Genomic DNA, 14,036 nt, shown 5'->3' with positions numbered 1-14,036 from the left:
TTGATACCAACAAGAACCATCACAGGTCATAGAATGTGCATTGATTACCGAAAACTAAACTCTGCATCTAGAAAGGATCATTTTCCACTACCATTTATTGATCAGATGCTTGAGAGACTTGCAAATCACCCATTCTATTGTTTCCTTGATGGATACTCAGGATTTTTCCAAATCCCCATACATCCCAATGATCAAGAGAAAACGACATTCACATGTCCCTATGGCACCTTTGCATATCGAAGGATGCCATTTGGTCTATGTAATGCTCCAGCTACCTTTCAAAGGTGCATGATGTCAATTTTCTCTGATCTGATTGAGGATGTTGTGGAGGTATTCATGGATGATTTCTCTGTCTACGGATCTTCGTTTTCTGCTTGTTTGTCAAATTTGTGCAGGGTCCTACAGAGATGTGAAGACACCAACCTTGTGCTGAATTGGGAGAAGTGTCACTTCATGGTCAAAGAAGGGATTGTGCTAGGACACAAGATTTCAGAGAAGGGGATTGAGGTGGATAAAGCCAAAATCGATGTTATGGTTGGTCTGCCTCCACCAAAGACAGTGAAAGACATCCGGAGTTTTCTTGGTCATGCTGGATTCTACAGGAGGTTCATCAAGGACTTCTCCATGATCACTAGACCTTTGACCAGGCTGCTGTGCAAGGAAGCTACTTTCAGTTTTGATGTGGAATGTCTACAAGCTTTCAAGAAGCTGAAGGGTGAACTCGTTAGTGCCCCAATTGTCCAGCCACCTGATTGGGATCTCCCTTTTGAGATCATGTGTGACGCCAGTGACTATGCTGTGGGAGCTGTTCTGGGGCAGAAGAAAAATGGCAAAACCCATGTGATCTACTATGCCAGCCAAACCCTCAATGATGCCCAGATGAAGTATGCCACAACAGAGAAGGAGATGCTGGCAATTGTTTTTGCCTTTGAGAAGTTCAGGAGCTACTTGGTTGGGTCTAAAGTCATTGTCTACACAGATCATGCCGCCTTGAGACACCTTTTGGCCAAGAAGGATGCAAAACCCAGGCTTTTGAGGTGGATCCTTTTGCTCCAAGAGTTTGATATGGAGATCAAGGACAAACCTGGAGTTGAGAATGGAGTAGCTGATCATTTGTCCAGGTTGAGGGTAGAGTCTGGTATCCCTATTGACGAAGGACTTCCTGAAGAGCAGATCATGGCTATCGAAGCAGTGATAGCAGTTTGTGAGACTGGTAGGAAGCTGGAAGAGGTCAAAGCAACAGAGGAGAAAGAACCTTGGTATGCTGATCTGGTTAACTACCTAGCCACAGGGAGAGAACCTTTGAATCTTGTAGGCTATGCCAAGAAGAAGTTCTACAAGGATGTGAAAAGATATTACTGGGACGAGCCCTACCTCTACATTCTCTGCAAAGATCAGCTTTATAGGAGAGTGGTTGCAAATGAGGAGATTGATGGGATCCTTGCACAGTGTCATGGATCATCCTATGGAGGACACTTTGCCACCTTCAAGACAGTTGCAAAAGTATTACAAGCTGGATTCTGGTGGCCACACATGTTCAAGGATACACAAGCCTTTGTTTCGAAGTGTGATTCTTGCCAAAGAAGAGGAAACATCACCAAGAGGAATGAGATGCCTCAAAATCCAATCCTTGAAGTTGAAGTGTTTGATGTCTGGGGTATTGACTTCATGGGACCATTTCCATCATCTTTGGGCAACAAATATATCCTTGTGGCTGTTGATTATGTCTCCAAATGGGTGGAAGCCATTGCAAGCCCCACCAATGATGCTAGAGTTGTAATCAAGATGTTCAAGAGCATCATCTTCCCAAGGTTTGGAGTTCCAAGAGTTGTAATCAGTGATGGAGGTTCCCACTTCATTAACAAACTGCTTGAGGGACTTCTCAAGAAGAACGGTGTGAAGCACAAGGTGGCAACTCCTTATCATCCCCAAACAAGTGGCCAAGTTGAGATTTCTAACAGGGAGATCAAATCTATTCTGGAGAAGATTGTGGGGATTACAAGGAAGGATTGGTCCAATAAGCTTGACGATGCACTTTGGGCTTATAGGACAGCGTACAAGACACCACTGGGCACCACACCTTTCAACCTAGTGTATGGGAAAGCTTGCCATTTGCCAGTGGAGCTTGAGTACAAGGCACTATGGGCAATAAAGTTGCTGAACTTTGACATCAAGAGTGCCAAGGAGAAAAGGCTCTTTCAGCTACACGAGCTTGATGAGATAAGAATGGATGCTTTCGAGAACTCAAGAATCTACAAGGAGAAGACTAAGGCTTTCCATGACAAGAACATCCTGAAGAGAGAGTTTAAAGAAGGAGACCAAGTTCTTCTCTACAACTCTAGGCTGAAGTTGTTTCCAGGAAAGCTTAAGTCAAGGTGGTCCGGTCCTTTCAAGGTCAAGGAGGTTAGACCATATGGAGCAATAGTTTTGTGGAGCACTGATGGAAGAGACTTCACAGTCAATGGACAAAGGGTTAAGCTCTACATGGCTACTGCACCAGAGGAAGATGGGGTTTCAACTCCACTGTCTGATCCTACCCCGGCCTAATCTAAAAGGAGGCAAAGTCAAGCTCGAGACTTAAAACAAGCTCACTTGGGAGGAAGTCCCATGCGTATCCTTGTATATATTGCATTGGTGTTTTTCATCTTATTGCATAAAAAAAAAAAAGAGAGAAAAATTGCATGCAGGTGCTTGATCGGTTCATTTTGAGCAGGAGTCGTGTGTGGGAGCGAGGTCTCACAGCGACACCTCAAAGTCGCTCCAGCTGGGAGCGAGGTTATGGGAGCGACACCTAGAAGTCGCTCGCGGTTTCGTCGTTGGCTCGAGAAAAAAATCATCTCGGAGCGAGGTCTCGGAGCGAGGCCGAAGGGTCGCTCCAGCTGGGAGCGACATTATGGGAGCGACACCTCGGAGTCGCTCGCGTTTTCGACGAAACGGAGCTCAAAAACTGACCCGGAGCGACGTCCTAGAGCGACACCTTGAAGTCGCTCCAGCCCAGAGCGAGGTTTCTAGAGCGACACTTCAAGGTCGCTCGCGGTTTTGTCGAAACACGACGCGAGGAAACGACTCGGGAGCGACCTCTCCCAGCGACACCCTCACGTCGCTCCCGACCCGGTCCAGGTAAGTTTCCTAACTCTAAACCCCGGTTTGATTCAAGTAAACCGACCCTAGACCACCCTAAACCGAACCAGACGACCCTAAACCTACCCCAACCCTGCGACTCCAACTCTATCCCTCTCCCCTCCTCTCACAAACTCACAAACTCTCTCAAACTCATCCACACCAAAATCCCCAAAACTTTCTCAATTCTCACCCAAATCAACTGCTTCTTCTTTCTAAATCCAAGCTTTCGCCCCTGTAGTCTATTCCTCACCACCCATTCCCATTTCCTTTCATCCAGAGCAAGGTATTGAGTTTTAAAATTCAAATTCGTAGGTCCATGAACCCTAGAATTTGAAAGTCGAAATTTGGTCCTGTTCTTGCTAGATTGTGGTGAAATAGACTAGGGAAAGTTTATCTATCATGTTGGGTTGTTGAATTAATGGTGGAATTGAGTTTAATTTGCACTTTGGCAAAATTAGGGTTCATGGAATTAGGGATTTTTCGAATTTGACCTTAATTGAGTGTGTTTGCGGGTGTACTAGATGCGCTAAGATGTTACATTGTTGCATTGTGTTGAACTTGAGTTTAAACTGAAAAATTCATTTGTTAAGTTCATTCTTGCAAAATGTTCGCTTGCAAAGTCTTCTTTTTCTTCACTTCCATCTACTTATCCCTTTCCAAGTTTGTAACTTTTCAGGTGAAAATGGTTAAGAAGACAAAGGGCAGGTTGGAAGCTGAGAGGCAAGAAGCCGAAAATCAAGAGTTTGCACTAAGAGGAAAGGCTTTAACCAGCGAGCCAACTGGCTCAGGGACGCAGAGGACTGTGCGACAGCAGACGTTGGCTGCAAGGAAATCGAAAGAACACGAGAAGAGGGCAGGGAAAAGTGTAGCAGTTCCCACCCATGAGGAAGGTGAAACTGAGAGTGATGATGAGCCAGCACCTACGAAGAAAGCCAAGATGTCAAAGGGCAAAGGGGTTGCTGTTGATCGAGACAGGGCGAAAACTCCATCTGTGGAGGAGCTGTATGATCATTTGAAGAATGGAGTCACCTGGGCTCCAACCAGGTTCGCCGACCTCGATTTGCTGAAGGAGTTGGGTCTAGACTCTGATATTGAGGCAATGCTGGGACATTTGAAGATGCCAAAACTCCTCACCATGGCTTATCCTTTCTACAAGGATGTCACTTGTCAGTTCCTATCCTCTCTTGTGGTCACTTACCACGACACGGCGCATGTGAGGCAAGGATGGGGAAAAATCACGTTCAAGGTCAATGGAAGGGAATACAACATGAACTTCAAGGACATTGGGAGGGTCATGGGGTTCCAAGACCTAGAAGACCACTCACTTCCCAAGTGTGAGAACCTCCCCACAGAGCTTTGGAAGTTGATCACTGGAAACAGGCACTCTACCGGGGCTGACAAGAACTCACACATCCGACACCCGTCTGTACGCTACCTCCACAGATTGCTAGTCCATGCTTTCTACCCACGGAAGCAAGCTGGTAATGTTACTGAGGAAGACATGCGACTGCTCTGTCCGGCTATCCGTCCTTACGCTCAACCTGGAGTGTTACCCCTTCCCAGCACTGATATCTATGCTACCTTTGGGATGGTCAGTTTCTTTGTGGGCCGTCTCGAACACTACAGAGACTGGGCGTGGTACACCACTGATTCGCGCCCAAAGATGGGGATAGGCGGAATGATCACACCACTGCTCCAATTTCTGAATGTTCCCTTGGGAAAGGACGCAGCGGGGCCTAGGTTCATTGATGGCACCTACTTGAGGATTGCCACCTATTTCAGTGGGATGTATGGGAAGGACTACGTCTACCACTACTACTTGCAGGGCAAGCCAGTCGAGGTGGTTCTTCCAAACCGGAACCTGACGAGTTTAGAGATACCAGGAGCTGTCAGCTTCAACATTCCCCAGGAGTACTTTCTCGGAGAACACGGGCCTCTCGATCCAATTCAAGCAGCTTCATCAAGGAGAAGGAGTGTCCCTACGCAACCTGACCCGCCTGTTGCAGACACGTCTGAGCATATCTATGGACCTCCGCGCTACTACTTCAAGCCCCATGACGGAGTCCTTCCCCCTGGAGCTCTCCGTGATGCTCATGACCACATTGGTCGTCTCCAGAGGTGGAACAAAGCTCAGGACAGAACGATAGAAAAGCTGAAGGATAAGTGCAAGGCGCTCAGCAAGACTGTGAAGAAGCAGGCAAAGACTTCAGCCAAGTTCATGAAGAAAGTAGCTGATGTCTTAACTAGGGGAGGAATAGCTGGATGTAGCTCAGCCGATTTCGCTTTCGCGAACACCTCAAACCCCCAGCCCCCACCCCCGCCTGATGCTCTTGGCTTCCCCCTCACTGCTGCGCAGCTTCAGCGTAAGTGGAGGAACCCACCCACTCAACCTTCCACTTCCGGCAACAAATCCCCATCCCTCGCTTCTTCTGACAGTGAGCACGAGATTGACGAGGTTGAGAGCCAGCCATGGTATGGAGGCTCCGGTTCAGCATCCGGTGGTTACTACACCACCTTCCCTCCTGACGACGACGATGCTGGGGCATCTGCCCCCACCTATTATCCATAGGAGGTACTTCTTTCTCTCCCTTGTATATACCATTTCATTTTTGCATATTAGTTTTCTTCTCGGTATCTCCTTCTTTCTTTGACAACACAGAGACTGTGTAACTCAAGTTTGGGGGAGGTACCAAGCATTTGATCATGTTTGCTTTGATTGTGTTTCATTTGAGTCATGCATTGCCACACCTATTTGCATTTAAAAAAAAAAAAAAAAAAAAAAAGATTTTTCATTTAGTTTGCATCATTTGCACCATTAGGAGAGTCTAGAGCATATAGGTTGCATTCACTTGCATTGGGAGCAATGATTTTAAATGCCTTGTAAAGAACACTACGTTGCACCATTGAGTAGCCTTGCACCTCTCGAAAAGACTTGTATGTTTCGAGCCTTGAAAACTCTTCTTGAAACTTGTTGATTGCTGAAACTCAGTCTTTGAAGCCAACTACAACCTTATTAGAAATGAATGAACTTAATGCTTCTTGCTTAGGGTCCCTTGTGTACTGAGTCATGGCTATACACACTGGAGTTGTCACATCTTTTATGCCAATCTTTTTGACAAACTCTAGTGGTAGACCACTCCCAAAACCTTTCCTTCCTTTTAAGCTTTCATTGTTTGATGAGTGAGGCCTTCTTCGGAAAGTCTTACATGCGCATAATGTTGAGAGTATCGGGAACGACAATGCTTGATCTTCATTTTTGCTAGATTGGACACTCTATTGTCTAGCTATAGGTGGGAGGGTGAGTGTTGTGATCATGATTTGGGAGAAATAAAAATAAAAAGGATAGACTCTTGTGCTTAAGTGAATTGATTTTCTGGGATAAGTAGAGAACCTCTAGCTCTAGTTTTGAAAAGTCTTGGCCCCCAACCTAAAAAAAAAAAAAATATAAAAAAAAAAAAAAGAAAAGAAATCGAAAAAAAAAAAAAAAGAAAAGAAAGAAAAGGGGGGCTAGCAAAGTTGTTAAGAGCTAAGAAATGTTTTGAGGTTGTAGAAAAATCCCTTGTAGATTTCAAAAAAGAAAGAGTTAAAGTTCTTAAGATCTTTTGGTGAGAGATGTGAGTTGGGTTTGACATTTGGGAATGATCGTGTAATTGTATGTTTGGGAAAAGGGTAGAACAATGGAGATTGAGCATTGTATGCATGAGTTGGTCCCTTTCTTAGATATATTATGTGCAATGTCAAGGCTATTTGTTTTGAGAGTAAACCACCTTAAAGATCATATGTTTTGAACCTCTTGAATCACTTGAATAAAAGCCTTCCCTTACCCAACCAAATGTCTTGGACCAACGGACCATTTGCAAGAATTCACCTGATGTTTTGTGCTTAATGAATGTGAGAGTTGGTTGATTTGAATGTGTGGATGCTTGATGATGAGTGTAGGGACAAAAGGAGTTGAGATAGGCCTAGAGAAGCTAGAGTGTAATAAGAGAGTGTGCTAATTATATTTGCTAGTGGTGTTTCTTTTGGCTATGAGCTCCCACCTTCAAATCTCTCTCCCTATGAGTTCTAGAAAGTTCACTTGTGGACAAGCAAAGAACAAGTTTGGGGGAGTTGATATCATGCATATTTCCATTGTTTTATCCATCCATCCATATGCATTTTGATCATATAGATTAGGATTTAGTCATGTTTAGGTTGCATTTTGCATACATGAGTCCTTATCAGGTATTGGAGTATCATATGGAGTTCTTGGAGACGTTTGGGTGCATTTGGAGCTCAAAAGAAGTGTTTAAAGTGATCAGCGGACGAGCAACCCACCGGAGCGACCTAACCGGAGCGACGTCCTGAAGTCGCTGTGCCTTACCTCTCGGAGCGACCACGTTGGAGCGACGTCCTGAAGTCGCTCGCTCTTCTGACGAAACAGAGCTCAAAACTGAAGCCGGAGCGACCTCTCGCAGCGACACCCTGAGGTCGCTCCCGAAGCCCAGAGCGACGTGCTGGAGCGACTTGCCGAGGTCGCTGCGCGTCGCCTATATGCTCGAATTCATGTTTTCTCAAGGGCCTTTTTGTCATTTCATTATGCACGTTTTTGTTTTCAAAACCTATGTTTTATTACTCTGTAAGCCACCAGGAGGCAGATCATCTTTGTTCTTAGAAAAACCACCAAAAACCTTTGGAAAGTGATCTCTTTGAATCAATTGATCAATTTTGTTATTGAAATTCTGTGTTCCTTTTATTTCTTGTATTTCTCTACATGATTAATCTGAAATCCAACATGGGTTTAAGAGGGATCATGGAGATTAGTGAGTAATCACCTTTTGAATTCATGGGTTAGGGAGATTAAGGGTGATTAGGTTAGAACTAGGATGTTTTAGTGTAGATCATTCATATTTCCTTGCTAGTAGAGTGAACATAAAGCATCTTCTGAGTTGGCCACTCAATTGTTGATCCTTAGGCATTTCTCACCCGAAAGGTGTTCGATGAAATGCCCGAGACAACTCTCCTAGGCTTTTAGCATGCTCTGCCAAAGACATTTGTTGTTAGAGATGCTAAGATAGCTAATAGACTTGTTAGTAATGATTGCTTTCATATATTCAACCAAAGACATTTGATGTTTGAATTGTGTTTAGTAAATGAACATTCATCTAGACATAGAGTTTGTTTAGGATTGCGTCTAAGTTTAAGGTTAATAGATTGATTGATCGTTTGCCATCTTTAGTTCGAAACTTAATCACCCGAGGTCTAATCCCTATATCCATGAGTTCTCTTTTCCAATAGTTAAGAAAGTATCATTTAGTTATTCCTTTTAATTAGTCATAGTTTAAAAACCCATCTAAATCATTGGTTGCACTTAGATTAAGTGATTACTTGCATTCTCGGTGCTTTGATATCTCTCAGAACTGGTTCGACAATCATTTATACTACAACATTTGTCTTAGGAGCCTTGAAAACTCCTAACATCAAAAAGCCGTTTCTACCGTTGGAAGAAAAAATAATCAGACAAAAGTATTGGAGCTTTTTGTCGGTGGCAACTATTTTGATAAACCAGAAGTTCACATTTATATTATTTTCACATCACTCGCATGATCAGATATTTTAACTTCATTGAGAAAAAGGATAAAGTTGTTGAGTTACCAATGTTGCTATATGCGACAAAGGACACGTATGTACATATATAGTAGTATAGTTATATATATAAATCTCTATGTACTATTTTTTTTTTTTGTCAACTAAATCTCTATGTACTATTTAAAGACAGCTATTAGATGGAATTGGAATGAGACTTTTTTCCAATTGGAATGCGGTTCTATTCGACGCGTCTAAATTATGATCATAAAATGCAATAAACAGTGAGTACATTTTAGGAATTTTACAATTTTAGTTTAAGTAAAAATAAATAATATGTATCCGTAAAAATAAAAACAAATTATAAACCGCTAAAATAACATCAGTAGTGCAAAATGTTGGGTTCTGCGAACTCCAACACAAGTATTATTGAATAATTTTCTACGTTTTTAAAAAACATGATTTTGATTTTTCACATAATATTAAATTTTGATTATCAATGTATTGTTTTTGAGAATTAACTATTTTTCATAACTTTTGACTAATAGAATTTTAATAAGTATTTTTTTTGAAATTTATAATTATCATTAAATAATACATTAAGATGTTAAAATATATATTTTTAGACATTTCTTTTTGTAAATCATGAACCATTTTGAAATGGAAAAAATACGCGTGAGCAATTTCTAATTGGTTTAATCATGTTAAGGTTTAGTGACTGATTTTTAACAGTTTTTATCTGATTTGCATACTAAGCGTCTAACAACAGTATGCAGAATAATAGTAAAACAACTATAACAAAAATATACAAATACATAAATATAATCTAAAAAGAATATTATTATTAGTTGTGCTGTGGTGCGGTTTGTGAACATTTGAAACTAAAATTTATATGTAAACCCAATCAAATTTCTCTTGCCATACTTTAACTGCTGGTTCGCATAGTTATAATTTTGATTTAAAAAAAAAAAAGAATATTTTGTTTGCAAAGTCTGAAATGCAATTTTTGCTATTATTTTTATTCAGGACATGTAAATTTCATGTTTGTCAAAAAATAAATATACTATAATTATTGGAATAAAAAAACATTAATATACTAAAAACAGAGAGAGTTTTTGGTAACTGAAAATTGATGGGTTGTTAGCGAATGATAGCAAAGATGAGTTGTTTTGCTTGGTTTTTATTTGACCCACTAGTGAGTTGACTTGTTGAGGCTTTGCTGTTTCTTTTCCTTTTTCTTGTCTACACTGGTAATAACCCCAAAAAACAAAAATAAAAGTTTTAATTTTTATCCTTTCTGGCAAAGTTCTCTGCTTTTCGGTTCTTGAGCTCTCTCTCTCTCTCTCTCTCTCTCTCTCTCTCGAGCTAAACACACACACGAGCGGGCTCGATTCCTCATTCCAACCTTTTCACCTTTACTCTTTTTCTAGATCGTTTCCTTAAGTTTGACTCTTTTGTTACCGTTTTGTAAGTTAAAAAGAACGATAAGCAATAACTGTGTGTTTTGTCTGATCTATTCCTTGTCCGAAGAATTCAACGCGGTTTTGAACTGGTCAAAGTCTCAGATTGAGATAAATCAAACAAGGGAAGGGGTTTTATGGTTTGTCTGAAAAAACACTGAAAATGGGTTGTGAGGTTTCCAAGTTTTGTTGCGGTTCAGAACCTTCAGGATCCAATCATGGAGTCACTTCCTCTGGTAAACCTCTGATCCAACTTATACATATGATTCTTCTATTGTTGTTCTTAACCTTGGATTTGATTTTGCTTCTCTCAGGTGTTGATGATAGGATAGGCGAAGGGAATGATCTGCCTCAGTTCCGTGAATTCTCTATAGAGACGCTAAGGAAAGCTACATCAGGTTTTGCTACGGAGAATATAGTATCAGAGCATGGAGAGAAAGCTCCTAATGTTGTCTACAAAGGGAAGTTGGATAATCAGAGACGTATTGCTGTTAAAAGATTTAACAGGAAAGCTTGGCCTGATTCTCGTCAGTTCCTGGTAATGAATGATCTTGGTTACTTAAAAAGCTCTTACCTTTATGCAAATCCTGGTTCTTGAATCTCTTTTGTTTCTTTTTTTCTTTCAATAGGAGGAAGCTAAAGCTGTTGGTCAGTTGAGGAACTATAGGATGGCAAACCTGCTTGGATGTTGCTACGAAGGTGAAGAGAGACTTCTTGTTGCTGAGTTTATGCCTAATGAAACTTTGGCTAAGCATCTTTTCCACTGTAACATACTAGCTCTCTTCTCTGGTTACATCAAAGCTTGTGTTGTCTCTCAGTATGTAAGACAAGAAACTGTTGCTATGTTTCAGGGGAGTCACAGCCGATGAAGTGGGCAATGAGACTAAGAGTAGCTTTGCATATTGCTCAAGCTTTGGAGTACTGTACTGCAAAAGGGCGTGCGCTTTACCATGACTTGAATGCTTATAGAGTTCTCTTTGATGATGTAAGTTAAAGCTTTTTTTTTATTTATGTTCTTGTTGATATGTGCATCATATGGATTTTTCTTTGTTATAGGACTCGAATCCAAGGCTTTCTTGCTTTGGTCTGATGAAAAATAGTAGAGATGGAAAGAGTTATAGCACCAACCTTGCTTTCACTCCTCCTGAGTATCTCAGAACAGGTATGTATACTTAAAACACTTGCCTATAAGCTTGCTTTATTTGGACTGTGGCATAATAGTTTTTGTGTGGTTGTTTGTTTCTAAAGGTCGCGTGACACCAGAAAGTGTGATGTACAGTTATGGAACTCTGTTGCTTGATCTTCTTAGTGGAAAACACATTCCTCCTAGCCATGTAAGCCTTATGCTTTAAGATACTATATCAGTCACTCTCTACCAAATCATTTGTCAGATCTTTTAGGAGAAGAGTGTGTGTATTTTTCTAAGTAAAAGTTTACTTGTTATGTGTATTGGTAGGCGCTGGACCTCATAAGGGACAGGAACATTCAAATGTTGATGGATTCATGCTTAGAGGGTCAGTTCTCAAGCAGTGACGGGACTGAACTAATACGGTTAGCGTCTAGATGCTTGCAGGACGAGCCTCGTGAACGCCCTAACCCAAAATCTCTAGTCACTGCTATGATTCCTCTTCAGAAGGATCTTGAGGTACTTGTCCTTCAAATCTTTTGCATTTTTTTAGAAAAAAAAGACTGTTTATAATAATAAGAACTTTTGGTTAAAATCATGTAAAAGACTCCTTCACATCAACTGATGGGAATACCAAGCAGTGCCTCAACAACGCCTCTTTCACCACTTGGAGAAGCATGCCTAAGAACTGATCTAACTGCTATACATGAGATTCTTGAGAAACTTGGATATAAAGATGATGAGGGAGCAGCCACAGAGGTTCCTTTCTTAACACCAACCTTGTTTTTAATCATTCTCGTTGTAATCTGATCACCTTTTTGCTTGTTTGGTTTGCTCAGCTTTCATTCCAGATGTGGACCAACCAGATGCAGGACTCGCTCAACTTCAAGAAAAAGGGTGATGCTGCTTTCAGGCATAAAGACTTTGCAAATGCTGCCGAATGTTATTCTCAGGTTAGAACCTTTACTTCTTGATTGTTTGAGGTTTCAGGCAAATCATAGACAATTTCTGATCCTAAGAAGGTGTTGTTGTTATTGACAGTTTATAGAGGGTGGGACAATGGTTTCACCAACTGTGTATGCAAGGAGAAGTCTGTGTTACCTAATGAATGATATGCCCCAAGAGGCACTGAATGATGCAATGCAAGCCCAAGTCATATCTCCTGCTTGGCACATCGCATCTTATCTTCAAGCTGTAGCTCTCTCAGCTCTTGGACAAGAGAACGAAGCTCATGCTGCTCTTAAGGACGGATCAATGCTGGAGAGCAAAAGAAACGCCCTATGATGATGATGATGATGGAAACACAAATACAAGAGGAAAATTGTTTCTGTCTTATTACATTAACCGAAACACCGCATAGGCTTTGCAGAATAAGATCAATACCCACCGTCCATCATCCTCATAAGTAGATAAGCTACTAAACAGTTATCATCATCATCTTCCCTTCACCTTGTTCTTTATTTCTTTCCAAGTACTTGAAGCATTCATTTGGTCTCGTTTTTCTTTTCAACTGGCATGACATTTCGCTGTTATACATAAGAAAAAATTGCATGTGTTGAATCTTTTGATGGAGATTTGATTATATATTGGGAATGGTGTGATTGTGGATTTCTTTGATGGGTTCCATGTTTTGTAATCAATGTTTTGTAATAATATGTAAAGAAAGCACTTTGTATATTGACTTTTGATGACCTTTTGAATTTTGCATATCATTCAGAGATGTTCTTGTTTCTGTCCTGGCTTTTCTTTCTTGAAATCTGAATATTTCATACATACCCCCCACAACACAAGCATATAGTTTATACATATTTTTTTTTGAGAAAATAGTTTATACATAGTTATCACTAAGATGATACATAGTCTTCTACAATCACTAAGAAGCTAAATAGTCTTCTACAGTCACATGATAAAGTCATGAGCTGAAATTTTGAAAAGAAAGGGTAAACAACAAAACTAGAAAAAGGGCCCAACCGGGTTCGAAACGGTGACCTCTCGATCTGCAGTCGAATGCTCTACCACTGAGCTATGGACCCTTGAATGAACAGTACCTGGCCCAGTACCTGACCTCTAACTTAGAATATGCAAAGTACACTGTTGCTGAATATTGATAGGAGTTCGATAAATGGGCTTGTTTGGTGTGAAAGATGATGCATGATACTGAAGGCTTTTTTTTTTTGTATCAGGTGTGGGACACCATTCTTGAGTCTGTCTTTCAATTGCATTGTCAGAAAACAGAACTGACAAGGGTCAGAGTCAGAGGCACGGTTTCTTCAATCAGGGGGTCCAAAGAAAGAACTCAAAGAAGCAGAAGGAACATATCAGATGCTGAAAAATTATATGTAGAGCAATATTCTTCTGGTGGTTTATTTGGGTTACGTTGAACACAAACGGAAGACAACAACACCAACAAAAGCAAAGATCAGCCAAGCTTTTAGGTTCAGAGAGAAACATGGAACCGAGATTTCAAACGTCATTTCGCTGCTACAATGCAGTTGCCGTCGTCTATGCATTCTTTAAAAGGAAGCAATTAGTCTTCTTCAACCAATAGTTCACGCTCGACGGCTTATTTAGCGGTAACAAGAAAATGTCTAATCCATATTAGAAAAAAACTCTTGGTCCTCCGTCCTTTATGTGCATATATACGTAGTACGTACAACGTACCAAAAAACTATGCAGCCATGTTCGTTCAGCTTGCTAATAAGGGAAAATATCATAGATATTTGTATTAGTAAGTACTCAGTTGGATATGATTTTTTAGCAAT

At 40.9% G+C, this 14,036-nt stretch overlaps 1 protein-coding gene and 1 non-coding gene across 2 annotated transcripts; one reads left to right on the top strand and one right to left on the bottom strand.

The window, feature by feature from the left end:
- The first annotated feature begins 9,952 nt into the window (after positions 1 to 9,952).
- Positions 9,953 to 12,986, top strand: LOC106366515 (serine/threonine-protein kinase BSK7). Its single transcript, XM_013806125.3, has 10 exons — positions 9,953 to 10,384; positions 10,463 to 10,686; positions 10,778 to 10,913; positions 11,000 to 11,133; positions 11,205 to 11,310; positions 11,397 to 11,482; positions 11,605 to 11,793; positions 11,881 to 12,033; positions 12,114 to 12,227; positions 12,316 to 12,986. The coding sequence occupies exons 1-10, from the start codon at positions 10,312 to 10,314 to the stop codon at positions 12,556 to 12,558; spliced, it is 1,458 nt and encodes a 485-aa protein (XP_013661579.2). The 5' UTR covers positions 9,953 to 10,311; the 3' UTR covers positions 12,559 to 12,986.
- Positions 12,987 to 13,235: 249 nt separating this feature from the next.
- On the bottom strand, positions 13,236 to 13,307 carry TRNAC-GCA. Its single transcript has one exon. It is a non-coding gene; the product is annotated as a tRNA-Cys (tRNA).
- Positions 13,308 to 14,036: the final 729 nt, after the last annotated feature.

The sequence above is a fragment of the Brassica napus genome, chromosome A9 (assembly GCF_020379485.1).
Source record: "Brassica napus cultivar Da-Ae chromosome A9, Da-Ae, whole genome shotgun sequence".
In the NCBI taxonomy this organism is placed as follows: domain Eukaryota; kingdom Viridiplantae; phylum Streptophyta; class Magnoliopsida; order Brassicales; family Brassicaceae; genus Brassica; species Brassica napus.
The sequence above is the reverse complement of the archived record's forward strand: the minus strand, read 5'-3'. Positions and strand labels throughout refer to the sequence as shown.

Excerpts from the sequence above, each read along its gene's own strand:
- LOC106366515 (XM_013806125.3), top strand. The coding sequence starts at position 10,312 with ATGGGTTGTGAGGTTTCCAAGTTTTGTTGCGGTTCAGAACCTTCAGGA. Across the intron at positions 10,385-10,462 it reads TCATGGAGTCACTTCCTCTG|GTGTTGATGATAGGATAGGC; the intron begins GTAAACCTCTGA and ends TGCTTCTCTCAG. Across the intron at positions 11,134-11,204 it reads ATAGAGTTCTCTTTGATGAT|GACTCGAATCCAAGGCTTTC; the intron begins GTAAGTTAAAGC and ends TCTTTGTTATAG.